Here is a 17,249-nt window from a genome sequence, read left to right as displayed (position 1 = left end):
AACACACAGTACAGCTCATAATGTCCAGCAATGGGCAAAGGGATATCCTACTCAGAGTAAGAGTTGGATAGAAAAGTAGAAAGAGCAATTAAAACATTCGTTATCCAAAACAGGGGGAGATACAAGCATAAAGGACTGGCTTACATACCTTCATAAGAGTGTACTCACACTCAACATGAATAGGACTAAAGAAGTGTTCCTACTAGATTTTCCTTGTTTTCCACTTGATCTGGGAAGAAGGGGTGGGGGAACATGGTGGTCTAACTATGCAATTCTTGCCAAGGGAGGAGTATGTTGATATAGTGATTATACTCTTTTCTTTCTTCCCCATGTCACCTCAACTTTTTTTTCTTTCCCTTACCTGATGCACTAGTCCTAGGACCAGAGCTGCAACTACAAATGTTCAAATGAGGGATGATTCCTAAGCAAGAAACTCTAACTACATTTTTAAACCTCATGCCAGAATTTCTAAGGGGCTAATGGAGGTGGGTTGTGCAAAACTGGGTTTAAAAGTGAATACTGCGCCTAGAAATGGTGCACTAGTTTGGCACTTATGTAATCTTACCCTCTCTGAATGGTAATGGACTGAGGTACTTCCTAGACTAGTTCCGTTGCCTACAATCTAGCCCAACAGAGTGATGATTCTAATGTCTCCTCCAAAGCTTATTAATAAAAAAAAAAAGGAAGAATAGTAGCTAAGCATAAAGGAATAAATGCAGTATAAATTCAAGGAAATGGGCCGGGCGCTGTGGCTCACGCCTGTAATCCTAGCTCTCTGGGAGGCCGAGGCGGGCGGATTGCTCGAGGTCAGGAGTTCGAAACCAGCCTGAGCAAGAGCGAGACCCCGTCTCTACTATAAATAGAAAGAAATTAATTGGCCAACTAATATATATACAAAAAATTAGCCGGGCATGGTGGCGCATGCCTGTAGTCCCAGCTACTTGGGAGGCTGAGGCAGGAAGATTGCTTGAGCCAGGAGTTTGAGGTTGCTGTGAGCTAGGCTGACGCCATGGCACTCATTCTAGCCTGGGCAACAAAGTGAGACTCTGTCTCAAAAAAAAAAAAAAAAAAAATTCAAGGAAATGCAAAATTACATTAACACCTTTCCAGATATGACCCAATGCATCTCTTCATCTGGCTATTTGTATCCTTTAAAATATTCTTTGTAAAAACCAGTGAACATAAGTGTTTTTCTGAGTTCTGTGAGCCACTCTAGCAAATTAATTGAACCCAAAGAGGAGGTTGTGGAAACCTCAACTTGAAGCCAGTCAGAAGTTCCACGACTTCAAGTTATAGTATAATTAAAAAAAAAAAAAAAAAAAAAAGTTCAGAGGCCCAGTTATGTAACTGGTATCTGGGGGGAGAAGTGGCAGCCTTGGGGACTAAGCCCTCAACCTGTGGGATCTAACACTATCTCCAAGTAGTGTCAGAATTAAATTAGAGGTCACCCAACTGGTCTCTATAGCAGAACTGATTGTTTGTTTGTTGGTGGGGAGAAATCCCCCACATTTGGTCACTAAAGTCTTCTGTGTTGATTGTTGTTAATAAAAACAACTCAGCCGGGCGTGGTGGCTCATGCCTGTAATCCTAGCACTTTGGGAGGCCGAGGCGGGCGGATTGCTCAAGGTCAGGAGTTCGAAACCAGCCTGAGCGAGACCCCGTCTCTACCAAAACTAGAAATACATTAATTGACCAACTAAAAATATATATACAAAAAATTAGCCAGGCATGGTGGCGCATGCCTGTAGTCCCAGCTACTCGGGAGGCTGAGGCAGTAGGATCGCTGAGCCCCGGAGATTGAGGTTGCTGTGAGCCAGGCTGACGCCACGGCACTCACTCTAGCCTGGGCAACAAAGTGAGACTCTGTCTAAAAAAAAAAAAAAAAAACTCAGTGTTCTGTCCACTTAAAGTGAGCACTAAATATAATTAACAGATTTAAAATAATACCTGGCTGGGCATGGTGGCTCATGCCTGTAATCCTAGCACTCTGGGAGGCCAAGGCAGGCGGATTGCTCGAGGTCAAGAGTCTGAAACCAGCCTGAGCAAGAGCAAGACCCCATCTCTACTATAAATAGAAAGAAATTAATTGGCCAACTAATATATAGAGAAAAAAATTAGCCGGGCATGGTGGCATATGCCTGTAGTCCCAGCTACTTGGGAGGCTGAGGCAGGAGGACTGCTTGAGCCCAGGAGTTTGAAGTTGCTGTGAGCTAGGCTAACGCCACGGCATTCACTCTAGCCTGGGCAACAAAGTAAGACCCTGTCTCAAAAACAACAACAACAACAAAAAAAAAAAAACCTGGGGAGGACTACTCTGATATTTACAAATGCTGGTTCTTCATCTTCAATGAAATGGACTGAAAGGAAATGGGATACTAGTAGCAGAAATTTTTATTAGATTTGAAAAAATGCTACCTAAGAATAGGGTCCATTGACCATTAGGATTCTTACCCTATGCCAAGTGTGATGACATATGGCTGTAATGCCAGCTACTAGGGAAACTGAGGCAGAAGGATTGCTTGAGCCCAGGAGTTCGAGCCTGGGCAACATAGTGAAACCCCTGTCTCAAAAAATAAATAAATAAAAACACAAGAAAACAGAAAGGATTCATACCCAAATGGCTATGAAAATTTTTCTCTCCAATCATTTTTATAATAAATATAAGTCAGACTCTATCCAGATTGTAACAACACAGAGTGGTCTAAAATCTCAAGATTCCTTCTTAGCCTATAATAACTCATCAAGCTTACTCTTCAAAGACTGAACCTCAAGGAGGCTCAAAGGGCCGGGCGTGGTGGCTCACGCCTGTAATCCTAGCACTCTGGGAGGCCAAGGCTGGCAGACTGCTCAAGGTCAGGAGTTCGAAACCAGCCTGAGCAAGGGTGAGACACCATCTCTACTAAAAATAAAACCAAATTAACTGGCCAACTAAAAATATATAGAAAAAATTAGTCGGACATGGTGGTGCATGCCTGTAGCCCTAGCTACTTGGGAGGCTGAAGCAAAAGGATTGCTTGAGCCCAAGAGTTTGAGGTTGCTGTGAGCTAGGCTGATGCCACATTACTCTAGTCTGGGCAAGAGAGTGAGACTCTGTAACACACACACACACACACACAAAAAAAAAAAAAAGGACAAAAGGAGACTCAAAGAACCATGTACCCCAGTAGTGTACAAAAACACTTACCCATTAGCGTAATAAGCTTATTCTTCAGTTGTGTGTCTAACCGTGCAATCATCATCTCCACTGCATTCCTAATTTCCCGAACACGTTCATCTTTTGCATTTCTTACAGCTTCTACATTTCTTTCCTAGAAGATAACCATGTAAAAATATCTTTAATTGGAGAATTTTAAAAACAGAAGCAAGGAGACATTAATGCAATCGTTGCAATTATTCCTTCCCCCTCCCACCAATTTTTTGTATGTTGCCCACTATATGTTGCCCAGGTGGTCTGGAACTCCCAGTCTCCACTGATCCCCTCCCACCTCAGCATCCCAAAGTGCTGGGATTACAGGTGTGAGCCACTCACCTCACCTAGTCTCCCAGCCTGAAATTATTAAAGTTGGTTGATTCCCTCTTTAAAATCTATAAGTCAATAACAGTATTTTTAAATTGTTGATATAGCATAAGCAACTTGTGCCTTTAAAAAAATTCTGTGTAGGGCCGGGCGCTGTGGCTCACGCCTGTAATCCTAGCACTCTGGGAGGCCGAGGCGGGCGGATTGCTCAAGGTCAGGAGTTCAAAACCAGCCTGAGCAAGAGCGAGACCCCGTCTCTACTATAAATAGAAAGAAATTAATTGGCCAACTGATATATATATATAAAATTAGCCGGGCATGGTGGCGCATGCCTGTAGTCCCAGCTACCCGGGAGGCTGAGGCAGAAGGATCACTCGAGCCCAGGAGTTTGAGGTTACTGTGAGCTAGGCTGACGCCACGGCACTCACTCTAGCCTGGGCAACAAAGCGAGACTCTGTCTCAAAAAAAAAATAAAAAATAAAAAAATAAAAAAATTCTGTGCACTGAACTGAATCAGGTTTAAAAACCTGTTTAAAAAAAAAACAAAGCATAACAAAGTATATGATATGTCGACAGTTAAACAGAAAGATTCGTAATTATAAAAAGTGATTTAGGTAACATAACACACAACACATACTGAAAATACCAATCATCCCTGATAGGAAACCACTTTTCAAAAACAAAAAAAATAAAGCTAGTTGACATACTAAAAAATCCTAAAACAAATGAAATTTTTAAAAAAACCAGTATCTACTTTAGTTGACAAACTTTTTTTGTTGTTTTTAGAACTAAATACAAAAAGAAAAAAATATGGTTTTCCAAGATTACAGAGTAGTGTATGTAATAGATTTCGAACTGGTGTACCACAGAAAATAAAAGCATGTATTTCTCATACTTATTATTACATAAATATAAGCAGTGAAAATCTTAGCCTGTAACACTCTCCTTAACCACTTCGGGACTGTGCAATAGCTTGTGCTGAGCATTGATGACGAATCCGTTTTGCTCATGTGTGATGAGGAAAGCTTTAAAGCACTGAAAGCTTGTTTTACTTTACAGGCAGCTTTACTTGTAATGTAAATATCAGAATAGGTAACATATACATATATGTTTTCATTACGTTATTTTTAAATGTTCACAATTTTATTTTGATAAATGAAAAATCAAAAAAGTCATATCACAGCTGTCGGCTGAAGTCGACATGCACATTCATCTGTGGCTGTCAACTACAACTGACACTGGTCCCGAAGTGTTAATGACCATATTATAATACTGCCAAAAAAAAGTAACAGCAAAAACGTAGTTAGATGAAGGCCAAATAGACACTATCCAAATTGCTTGTATACATGTAATTCAAAGACACCATTTTCTGCATAAAGAATGTTATAAATGATGATTTAGTTATTGATTCCTTAAGGGGTAAAACAAAGATGACATCTGTTTCTAAATTAGGAATGATCCACAAATCTCATTTATAACTGTCATTCTGGCAATTTTAAACAAAAATGTATTCTAAAAATGTATTTAGAACTTAACTGTTTGGAGCTTATCAGATTTTTCCATAGAAATGTTGTAACATAATAAATAGTTCACCAAAGCTGATTGACCCATACAAGATCTGAAAAGTAGTGTTAAATTATTACTTTTTCAATATTGTGGATTTCTAATTCAGGGCATCATAAATAGTTCATTCCTTGGTAGAAGAAACTAGCCCCAAACCAGGGGATCCAAAGAATATATAATTTAACAATTCTGTAAAAGTCAATATTGACTCTATAAGAAACAGATTTCACAGACTTCTGTAACTCACTAATTGACTTTCTAATTCTGCAAAAGAGGCAATTCTCTGGCTCTGCTTCCTTACAGAACAGGGCTTTGGATGCAAATTCCTTAGCTAGTCTGAAGTTGATGAAATTGACTATAGATAGATACTATATAATTTGCAAATCTTGAAAGTCTTTATTTCAACATCTGATTGATTTGTATATATTACAAAATATATAAGTATAAAAAGAATAATGATCTTTAACAGTAACCTTACCACTTCTTGAACTAGGCTGATCAATTCCATGAGACGCCGACGAAGTTTGGCTACTTCTTCGTTCACTTTAGTGACATGCTGCTCATAAATTTCTGCCAAAGGTTTAAAGGTATGTCCACCATGCTATTTAAATTAATAAGAGTAGTTTTAGAAAATTTTACATATTTTGTCTGCATTTCTATTCCCTTGTAACATTCCATGAACACTAATAAACTAGTAAATATTTTCAAATGAATTCTATCTTTTTAGCTACCTTCATTTTGTTAAAGCAGACCAATATTTGCTTAAAATCATTTGGCCATGTAGGAACTCTTTCAAGATTATAAATAACATACTACAGGAAAATATTCATTTACCTAGAAACTGACTCATTAGAAAGAACCAAAATCATTAACCCTGGGCCAAATCATCTACCACAACCTTGCCTTTCTCTCAGGCAACACTCACCTTCTTCAGTGTCCTCAAACTTCTTTCTACTGTGCCTTTGTAAAAGTTACTCCCTCTTATTCAGAAATAATTCTCCATCTTCTGTCCTCCATCTCTATACCTCTTAACTAGTACTCTTCCTTTGAAGCCTAGGTCAGGCTTACAGGGTTAGCTATGGAAGGGTCAGCTTCCATAGTTATGCATTATGTACTCTCATCAGCTCTCTATATTTATTCTTCAAATTTATTACATGGCTTAAGTGTAGAATTAACTGTTTGGTATCAGTCTTGTTCATCACCAAATCCCAAGTCTTCCCAATAGCTGAATCAATTAGAAAAACACTTGAGGGAAAAAGCCAAGGCACATAATCAGCAAAAGTAACAAACCCATTTCCGGTGCCAAAAACAGTTACTGTAGAGATGGAAGGCTAATACAAATTAGCCTCACAAGTCCAATTGCATTCAGCTCAAAAACAATTTTTTGGAGCTAACAACATAAAAAGAATTTTCTGTCCATTTTTGGTATCATATAATTCTCTTGACTGGTAGAAGTATTAAATTTCTATTTTAAGAAACTTCCCATAAGAAATAAGTTCTTACTAGAATTGCCTCATCTAGACAAAGTATCTCACTATGGTCTCCAAAAGAAAAAAGATGTAGATTTCCACATTTACATTTTAAATGTGGGAAAAAAAGTTTCCACTGCCTCTTACAAACCCATCCATTTAAGTATTAAATTGTTGGAACTTAATTTTTTTCTAGTCAGCACATTAGTATGGAAATTCTAACAGAACTGAATTCTGCTCAACCAATTTGGCCTGCCATTCTCTATGTAAAACATACTGACACTGATGTCCACAGAATAAACAGTTCTCATGGCTGACAACTCTAGATGTCTACCCATTTCTGCTCCCCCATACACTTATTTTTCCCACTAAGAATCTATTGTGTTTATTATCAACCTATTTATGCCAATTGTACTTATTATTACAAGTAAATCATTTAATCAAATATTAAACAATAGAATATGACAATAAAATAAAAAGTTGCTTCTATGAAAACTAACTTGAATGATTTAAACTTGATTGAATGCTTTAAGGTAGATTCCCTTAAAAAAATGGCTTCTGAATTAGACTAGAAAAAATAAACTAAAAGATAAAATAAAATGAAAAAATCTAGGCATCTGCATTCATACTGTTTCATGAGTATCTAAGTTTCTGCTCCATTTAAAAGAAACCAAAAAAAAAATAATAATAAAAGAAACCAAAATTGGATACCATAGCCAGTCTATCAGATCAACTGACCCTTAATCCAAAAAAAGACCTGAGCCTACAACAAAAGATTTGCAAATGAATACAGTGTAAGTTATATAAATACTAGGTTAAAATAAAACATTTATGCTAGGGGTAATCTCTTATATCAAATACCCTACAAAAAAAGGTTCTTCTGGAATAACAGAAGGTACAGTATCTTTAACAAAGCATCGAAAAAGCAGATGCATTTTAATTTTCATTCTCTAAAAAAAAATACTATGATCTATTATATCTAAATCAAATAATTATTTCAGTGCTTTCAGTTTCTAACTAAAAAGAATATACTAAATTTGTTCTGCTCACCATTCCTCCCCAAAGTGCACACTGATGGCAGATACACTTCTTACAAGTCCAGCAAAATACACTAAGTTTTTCATGGTGATTTTCACATCTACATATTATGAAAAGAAAATAAAGTTATAAATTAAATAAATTAAAATTGAAACATAATTACCTAAACAAATTTCTAAGCTTGAGCAAACAGGTCAATTTTAAACAATTATATCTCAGGAAACACAATATAAAATGTACTCTATTCCATGGCTTATGTGAATTAAGCTAAAGAATTATATAAGGAAGCTGGGCGTGGTAGCTCACACCTGTAATCCTAGCACTCTGGGAGGGTAGAGGATTGCTTAAGGCCAGGAGTTCAAGACCATCCTGAGCAAAAGCAAGACCCCATCTCTACAGAAAACAGAAAAATTAGCTGGGCATGGTGGCACATGCCTATAGTCCCAGCTACTGGGGGGTCGAGGGGGAGGGTGCTGGGGGCTGAGGCAGAAGAATCACTTGAGCCTAGAAGTTTGAGGTTGCAGTGAGCTGTGATGATGCCACTGCACTCTGGCCTGCACACCAAAGCAAGACTGTGTCTCAAAAAAAAAAAAAAAAAAAAAAGAATTATATGGGTTTTTTTTTTAGAGTACTGTTTTCATTTATCTGGACTTTACAATCACATGCAAAATTAAGATTTGTTTCTAGAAAGAGGTGCAAATATTGTATCATTTCCTAACATTTTAGGCAAGTGCTTAATAATCAGATTAATTTTTGTGTCTATACCTACCATGCACAAATATTTTCCTACATATGGTCAATGATAATAACAGTAACCAAAACAGGGGATTAACTGTACAATGTAATGCCAGTCAGATTCAGCTAGTTGTGGTGGCTCACGCCTGTGTAATCCCAGTACTTTGGGAGGCCAAGGTGAGAGGAGCACTTGAGGCCAGGAGTTCAATATCAGATTAAACAACACAGCAAGACCTCATCACTACAAAAAATTTAAAAAATTAGCCAAGTGTAGTAGTGCAAGCCTACAGTCCCAGCTACTCGGGATAATGAAGTGGGAGGATCACTTGAGCCCTGTTGTTTGAGGTTGCAGTGAGCTGATGTCACTGCACTCTAGCCCAGGAAACAGAGCAATACCCTGTCCCAAAACAGAGTAACAAACAAAAGAACCCCACACATACAAAAAACTAGATCCTCAAGTCAAATGAACAACTCAATTTTAAGTTTTCTCTTAAATTGGATATCTGCATACAAAAAGAGGAAATCGAGCTATTGTGGACTGAATTGTGTCCTCCCCCAAAATTCATATGTTAAAGCCTTAACCGCCAATATGACTATATTCTCTATATCAAATCTTTAACAAGATAAATGAGGTTAAATAAAGTTATAAGAGCAGGACCCATATCCAACAGGACTAGTCTTTATAAGAAGAGGAAGAGATACCAAGGGTGTGTGCGCAAACACACACACACACACATACACACACACACAGCAAAGGCCATGTGAGAACACAGATAGAAGGTGGCTGTTGTGCACAAGTCAAGTAGAGAGGTAAGCAACACCAGATAATAAACCTGCCGGCACTTTGACTTGAACTTCCACCCTCCAAGACTGTGAGAAAATAGATTTCTATAGTTTAAGCCACTTAGTCAGTGGTATTGTTATGGCAGCCCTAGCAGGCTGATAATAGACCCTTACTTTACATCCTATACAAAAATGAACTCCAAATGGACCAAAGACCTAAATGTAAGACCAAAAAGTATAAAATTCTTAGAGAAAAACATGGAGGAAAAGCTTCATGACATTAGATTTGGCAGTGATTTCTTGGATATGACACCAAAAGCTCAGGAAACAAAAGTAAAAATAGAAAAACTGAACTACATCAAAATTAAGAACTTCTGAGCATTAAAGGTCAGAATTAGCCGGGCGCAGTGGCTCGCACTTGTAATCCTAACACTTTGGGGAGGCCAAGGCAAGAGAATCGCTTGAGGCCAAGAATTCTAGACCAGCCTGGGCAAAAATGAGACCCTCTCTCTAAAAAAAATCAAAAAAATAGCCAGGCATGATGGCATGTCCATGTAGTTCCAGCTTCTCGGTAGGCTGAAGCAGGAGGATCTCTTGAACCCAGGAATTTGAGGTTACAGTGAACTATGACGGCATTATTGTACTCTAGCCCAGGAAACACAGGAGAGACCCCATCTCAAAAAAAACACCAAAATACAGGTCAGAATCAACAGAAAGGAAAGGCAACCTATGGAATTTATGGAATGGAGGAAAATATTTGCAATCAAATATCTGATAAGGGGTTAATATCCAGAATATATAAAGAACTCCTATAATTCAATAAAAAACAAGATTAAAAAATGGGCAAAAGACTTGAATACATTTTTTTGCACATGAACAAATCCTCATCCATCACTAATTACTAGGGAAGTACAAATCCAAACCTCATACCCATTAGAATGTTTGCTATCAAAAAACAAAAAATTGTTGCCAAGATGTAGAGAAATTGGAACCCTTGCGTACTGTTGGTGGGACTGTAAAATGGTCCAGCTACTATGAAAAACAGTCCAGAAGTTCTTCAAAACATTATAGAATTACCATATGATCTAGTAATTCTACTTTTCAGTATATAACCAAATGAACTGAAAGCAGTCTTGAAGACACAAACACCCATGTTCATGGCAATATTATGGCCAAATGGTGGAAGCAACACAAATGTTTATTGATAGATGAATGGGAAAACAAAATGGAATATATACATACAATGGAATATTATTCAGCCTTAAAAAGGAAAGAAATTCTGACACACGCTCCATAGATGAACTTCGAGGACATTATGCTAAGGGAAATAAACCAGTCACAAAAAGACAAGTACTGTATAATTGTATTAAATACTTATATGAGCTACCTAGAGAAGTCCAACTCATAAAAACAGAAAGTACAATAGGGATTGCCGGGGGCTGGTGGAAAGAGAGAATGAGGCATAGTTTTTTAACCGGTATAGTTTCAGATCTGCAAAATGAAAAAGTTCTGGAAATCGGATAGACAACAATGTAAACCCACTTAATAAAACTGAACTATTCATTTTAAAATAGTTAAGATGGCAAATTTTATGTATATTTTACCACGATTAAAATTGTTGAAATTACATTTTCTCTTGCTTATAAACCATATAAAGCAGACACACTCTCGCATCTTTTATACTTGATCTTAGCCAAAAGGTGAAGAAGCAATACTCTTGCATTTTTTAAAAAGTATTTCACTGATCAAAGACACTGAGCTTAGAGAAAATACCTACATAGGTCAATATTTTATACTTCTCATTCATAAGTAATGTGAATATCATACAGAAAATTAACAGAGGTTAGAAGAAACAGCATATTAGATGCTGTCTGGAAGCTTATTTAGCAAGATTTCCAACCTACCAAATTTCTTTATTTTTGAGATAAGGTCTCATATATTGCCCAGGCTACAGTATAGTGCCACCATCATAGCTCACTACAACATAAAACTCCTGGGCTCAAGTGATCCTCCTCCCTCAGTCTCCTGAGTTAATGGGACTATAGGCACACACCACCATGCCTCACTTATTTTTTTTCTATTTTTTGTAGAGACAGTCTCACTATGCTACCCAGGCTGGTCTGGAACTCCTGGGCTCAAGCAATTCTCCTGCCTCGGCCTTCCAAAGTGCTGGGATTACAAGCGTGAGCCACTCTGCCCAGCCTCTAAACTACCAAATTTATAATACAGCTTTTATAATGTAGGAAATTTACTGGAGCTACTTTTTTTTTTTTTTTTTTGAGACAGAGTCTCGTTTTGTTGCCAGGCTAGAGTGAGTGCTGTGGCGTCAGCCTAACTCACAGCAACCTCAAACTCCTGGGCTCAGGCAATCCTGCTGCCTCAGCCTCCCAAGTAGCTGGGACTACAGGCATGCACAACCATGCCTGGCTAATTCTTTCTGTATATATTAGTTGGCCAATTAATTTTTTTCTATTTATAGTAGAGATGGGGTCTTGCTCTTGCTCAGGCTGGTTTCGAACTCCTGACCTCAAGCAATCTGCCAGCCTCAGCTTCCCAGAGTGCTAGGATTACAGGCATGAGCCCCAGCGCCCGGCCTAGAGCTACTCTTAATCAATGACCTATATGTACCTTCAGCAAGCCAAGGAGGCCCACCAGGAATTGAACAGCAAAGACGACTGGCAGATTAGTAAACCATAGCATTTCCATTCTTTTTATGAGAGGCTCTAATAAAAGAGGCCCAACAGAGGTAAAGGGTCCTCTCAAATAGATCATTTCAGAGGGAAAAATCCTAAGTGTTCACCTGTGAAATGTCCTATTATATATTTTTTTTAAAGATTAAATAATTATTTTTGGTAAGACTTCCATAATGGTAGAAGTAACAAAATCCTTAAGGGTCTAGTTTAACCAGAATAATAACGGAAACAACACTGGGTTTTAATTGTGATTATGCATTAACATCTTATATTACCACAGTTAAGCTTATCTTTATAGTTCTCAGTATAACGAAGAAACAGGTATAAATTTTTTCTAAGGACCCTTGAAGTTTTTTTTTTTTTTTTAGAAGCACCAGAGTCCACTGAGGCATTTTATTTGTAAGTATGTATTACATCCCTAGAAAAAGAATCCCAGAATTTTCCCTTCTGTGTGTTTTCTTCTTGCTTCTTCATGGCCCATGATGCCAGCTGAAGTTGTCAACACAATGAAATCAAACTGGCGGGATGGGAGCAGATTATTCTGCCATTTTTCTAGAGCTTTGAGTTGCACATCAAATCTGGGGCTGATCCCTCCACACTTGTTTAACCTGTCTGTGAGGTTCACAACAATTTTCCCAGCTCTGTGACCATCCATGATTTCAAATTAGCCAATGTAATCATGCTTCATCATCACAGTTAGAAACCGGACAATGACTTTGGAGCACGGCCTTATAAGAACCTGGCGTCTGCCTCTCTTTTCGGCATTGTTGATGCGCTTTAGAGCATCAGCCAGGACATTCATGGGCACCATTATGGCGGCACGGAAAGATGGCGGAAAGTGGACCCTTGAAGTTTTTAACATCTTACCTTTAACATGTTGTGAATCTATAGAAAGTAATATGGCTTTATTTCTAAATGTTCAAGAGTCCTAGAATGTCTCCAAATTCAAGTTATTTTATTATTGCTGGGGTGAAGCCTTGCAATTAACCATGTTGTAGGTTCTTTACATGCAAAAACAAATTACTACCACATTACTAATCTTTCCTTTATCAGCTTATCATAACAACTCTTCAGATATGATCAAAATTCTTCAATCATGGAGCATAAGACTTAACACTGTATTATCAAATAATTTATCAAATAAGAATCATTAAAAATATTACCTAAGAAGAACATGAAATGAACAAATTAAAAACTCAGGGATTATTACATTATTTACTTATAAATAACTAGAGAACTACCAATATAGTATCATTAAAATAACAGAAGGCAAAATCTACTAAATATTGAAAAAAGAAATTGAGGACATACTTATCCTTTTCATTTTCTTCATGTTTTGTGAGACTGCAGAGTTGAAGAGTATCAAGCTGTTGTGTTACTTCTTCTGCCCAACGACAGTTTACTAATTCTCGTAGCTGGAGTGGAGCACTGGGGAAAAAAATCCATAGATACATTCTAACTCAGTAAGTTGAGATTATTTTCTAAAATAAACACATTCCTGGCTCACGCCTGTAATGCTAGCACTCTGGGAGGCCAAGGCGGGCGGACTGCTCGAGGTCAGGAGTTTGAAACCAGCCTGAGCAAGAGCAAGACCTCGTCTCTACTATAAATAGAAAGAAATTAATCGGCCAACTAATATATATAGAAAAAAAAATTAGCTGGTCATGGTGGCGCATGCGTGTAGTCCCAGCTACTTGGGAGGCTGACGCAGGAGGATCGCATGAGCCCAGGAGTCTGAGGCTGCTGTGAGCCAGGCTGACGCCATGGCACTGTAGCCTCGGAAACAGAGACTCTGACTCAAAAAAAAGGAAAAGAAAACAAATTGCAAAACACTATATCATTTGTGTTTTTTTGTTTATTTTTGGTTTGGTTTTTTTTTTTTCTATTCACAAAGAAAAAGCTCCAGTCCATCTTTTAATTTTTTGAAAAATTCCTGACATTACAGAACTAAACTGAAATGTATTAATACTCCACTCTTACATTTCCATGACAAATAGAAAATTCATGAGCAAAAAAAAAAAAAAAAACAGGGAAAAGCTTATAAAACTAAATATGGATCTCAGCATTTAACAGCTGAACAGAGAAAGGAATTAAAACGCTTTAATTAAAAAATCACGAGTGGATGATAAAGTGTGTAGAAACTGAAAATTTACAAACTATTTAAAACCTGGAATCGCTGACTGTTCAGAAACTACACAGATGGGTGGTGGTGAACAGCAGAAAGAGATAATGGATGAATCTGCATTGTTCTAGCTGCTCCCCATGCCATCTGTCTCCGAGGAAAGCCTGACATTGATTAGATATTGAGCCAGGCTAATGCTGGCAGCAGATCCAGTGATGGTAACCTGCCTATCAGTAGATCCTTCCACTGGGTTCGCAATTTTGATCTGCGCCCCAGACATCTGACGGATCTCATTGATTTTGGCGCCTTGACGCCCGATTATGCAGCTAATCAAATCGTTTGGAATAGTGAGTTCATGAGAAGTAGTCTGAGCAGATGCATCCAAACCTGCCCAATAGCCTTTCACCTCTGGAGAGCTGGATTCAATACCACTGAATCCGGCGTTGCCATGCGTCATGGGAAAATGAGACTGTTGCACTGCCAACTGGTGCAGCTTGGTCAAATCTGGCTGTGGAATGGCATACTGTCCTTGAATGGTATAGGCCTCTAGAGGTGGTCCCTCCAGGTCAGGGTTGAGGCACATGGACGGGGTGGTGTGGGGAAAGCTCGCACTGTCGCTGCCTGTGCTGTACCTGTCCTGACTACCTGCAAAGATGACCGGAGAACTGGACGGCTTGGGCCGGTACAGGATGGTCACGCCCTTCGGGGGGGACTGGGAGAGAGTCTCCAACATGACCACGCAGATCTGTTTGACACACTCAATGATGGATTGAGGAATGCCAGCAATAGTGATGGCCCGCTCAGTTGAGTTGGGGAGCATATCCCCTGCCACCTGGACCTGAGCGCCTGTACTCTCTCGTATTTCCTTGATCTTGCAACCACCTTTTCCAATGAGAGAGCCACATTGACTGGCAGGGACCACCAGCCTCAGGGTGACCGGGGATCTACTAGCAGCTGTACTATTGGTCATAGAGCTGCTGATGTCCTCTTCCAGTTTGTCAATGATCATAGCAAAGGCTTTGAAGATGGCATTAGTGGGTCCAGCCAAAGTGTTAATTCTCTCAGGACAATTCCCTTCTGAGATGTTGATACGTGCACCACTCTCTTCGCGCATCTTATTAACTGATTCTCCTTTCTTTCCAATGATACTGCCAACTTCCTTTCCATGCATAAGTAGCCGGATGGTGAGAGTGACATTTAATCCACCTTCAATCACACCGGTGTCCATGTCGAGCACTGTTCTGGGGAGCTGGACTTTGAGTGGTCAAGTCTTTGGTCACTGGTGGGGGTGAAAGCCAAAAACTGCAGGCGCGAGACGACTGAGGGGAAAAGGGGAGCGGGCGGGAATGGGAAGGGAGGGAGGCCGGGGGCGGAACAATAGGGACATGTGGGAAGGCGAGGGGGGCCACCCCGCAGGCAGTCGGAGGAGGAAGGGGGGTGGAGGAGGAGGAGGAAGAAGGGGGAAAGAGACCCCAGGGCGGGTGGAGGGCGGTGGAGGGCAGGCGGGAGAGGGCACAGGCTGCGGCTGCTCCAGCTGCTGCCTCTGGTGGTCTGGGCGGTTTGTGGTTTTTTTTGAGACAGAGTCTCACTCTGCTGCCCGGGCTAGAGTGCTGTGGGATTAACCTAGCTCATAGCAACCTTAAACTCCTGGGCTCAAGCAATCCTCCTGCCTCAGCTTCCCGAGTAGCTGGGACTACAGGCACTTGCCACCGTAACCGGCTAATTTTTTCTATTTTTAGTTGTTTGGCTAATTTCTTTCTATGTAAAGTAGAGACGGGGGTCTCGCTCTTGCTCAGGCTGATCTCAAACTCCTGAGCTCAAGCAATCCTCCCACCTTGGCCTCCCAAAGTGCTAGGATTACAGACAGGCATGAGCCACCGCACCCAGCCATCATTTCTGTGTTTTAAAAAAAAGCATATAGGTATACATATCAATATATGCACATATTGGATTAAAGCCTTACAATATATATATGTATACACATGTACAGAAAAATGTCTAGAAAAGATGTCAAACCTAACAATTTCTTCTGAAAGTCTTATTTTATAAAAAGATAGGGTAGGAAGTATAGAATCAGAATCCTTTTACAACCAGAAACAGTAAAACAAAATTTAATTATAAAAGGTAGGAAGTTATACAGTGGTTTTCTAAGAGAGGCAAGGGTACAACAGATCAAACATTACAAAGTATTCTACAAAATTCTAAGTCAGATAAATTGGTTTCTGCATTTTTCTAGACAGATCGCTTATTTTCTATTCAACTATATTCACGAAGAAGGGAATTGTGGCAGATTGCAGAAAAACCTTGCTTTTATGAATCCTAGGGCACACTTGACCAGGGGTCCTCAAACTTTTTAAACAGGGGGCCGGTTCACTGTGCCTCAGACCGTTGGAGGGTAGAGCGCACATTTCACACATGTGCACTGTGGGCCCGGGACGAGTAGGCTGCTAAGCAGGACAGGCAGTGGCGGCAAAAACACCCCATGGGCTGGATAAATGTCCTTGGCAGGCCACCACATGTAGCCCAAGGGCCATAGTTTGAGGACCCCTGCATCTAACCCCATCACCTTACTATTTTCCAAATTCACAAATAATCATGGCAAAACACTTACCGGCAATGAGGACACTGAGCTCTCTGCTCTGTCAGCCAGCGCTAAAGAGGCAAAAGAATTAAATTTTAATTATAAAAACATCAGTACTTTAATTTGTATATACTGACTAAATACTTATACACCAAATTCAATGGGTTTAACTCTCTAGAGCCTAAATTAATTTTGGAGATACTTATAGAAATAACAGTGAAAGTAGGCCAGGTGAGGCGGATCACACCCGTAATCCTAGCACACTGGGAGGCCAAAGAGGGAGGATCGCTGAGGTCAGGAGTTCAAGACTAGCCTGAGCAAAAGCGAGACCCCAAATCTACTAAAAAAAAGAAAGAAATTAATTGGCCAACTAATATATATAGAAAAAATTAGCCGAGCAAGGTGGTGTATGCCTTGCTATAGTCCCAGCTACTTGGGAGGCTGGGGCAGAAGGATTGCTTGAGCCCAGGAGTTTGAGGTTGCTGTGAGCTTGGCTGATGCCACAGCACTCTAGCCCAGGCAACAGCGTGAGACTCTGTCTCAAAAAAAAAAAAAAAAAAAAAAAAAGAGTACTATTGATACACACAACATGGATAAGCCTCAAAATAATCCTGCTAAGTGAAAAAAGTCAGACACATATTATATGATTCTATTTGTATAAAATTCCAGAAAATGGGGGGGTGGAGCAAGATGGCAGACAAATAACACCCCCAGACAGAGTGTCTCTGCAGATAAGACAGATTCTAGC

The 17,249-nt window shown here is 39.5% G+C and overlaps 2 protein-coding genes and 1 pseudogene across 7 annotated transcripts in view; all 3 read right to left on the bottom strand.

The window, feature by feature from the left end:
* The window catches only part of TRIM37 (tripartite motif containing 37), a 138,237-nt gene that overhangs the window by 108,159 nt on the left and 12,829 nt on the right, over nucleotides 1-17,249 (bottom strand). For all 5 annotated transcript variants that reach the window (XM_012767486.3, XM_075994421.1, XM_075994423.1 and 2 more), the window contains exons 3-7: nucleotides 16,532-16,572; nucleotides 13,110-13,226; nucleotides 7,600-7,687; nucleotides 5,559-5,681; nucleotides 3,185-3,308 (exon numbers count right to left, since the gene is read on the bottom strand). In XM_012767486.3, the coding sequence (XP_012622940.1) occupies nucleotides 3,185-3,308; nucleotides 5,559-5,681; nucleotides 7,600-7,687; nucleotides 13,110-13,226; nucleotides 16,532-16,572 (493 nt within the window). The remainder of the gene's footprint in view (nucleotides 1-3,184; nucleotides 3,309-5,558; nucleotides 5,682-7,599; nucleotides 7,688-13,109; nucleotides 13,227-16,531; nucleotides 16,573-17,249) is intronic.
* Nucleotides 8,175-13,096, bottom strand: LOC142861943 (small ribosomal subunit protein uS8-like; annotated as a pseudogene).
* Nucleotides 13,864-15,297, bottom strand: LOC105873327 (poly(rC)-binding protein 2-like). Of its 2 annotated transcripts, XM_075994419.1 has the most exons (2): nucleotides 14,350-15,297; nucleotides 13,864-14,307 (listed from the first exon to the last, which is right to left on the bottom strand). In XM_075994419.1, the coding sequence occupies exons 1-2, from the start codon at nucleotides 15,146-15,148 to the stop codon at nucleotides 14,048-14,050; spliced, it is 1,059 nt and encodes a 352-aa protein (XP_075850534.1). In that variant the 5' UTR covers nucleotides 15,149-15,297; the 3' UTR covers nucleotides 13,864-14,047. The 2 variants fall into 2 exon arrangements, with proteins under 2 accessions (XP_075850534.1, XP_012623657.2); XM_012768203.2 differs by having other exon boundaries at nucleotides 13,864-15,297.

Source organism: Microcebus murinus, chromosome 18, assembly GCF_040939455.1.
Source record: "Microcebus murinus isolate Inina chromosome 18, M.murinus_Inina_mat1.0, whole genome shotgun sequence".
Classification (NCBI taxonomy): Eukaryota; Metazoa; Chordata; class Mammalia; order Primates; family Cheirogaleidae; genus Microcebus; species Microcebus murinus.
This window is presented reverse-complemented; position numbering and strand designations above follow the sequence as displayed.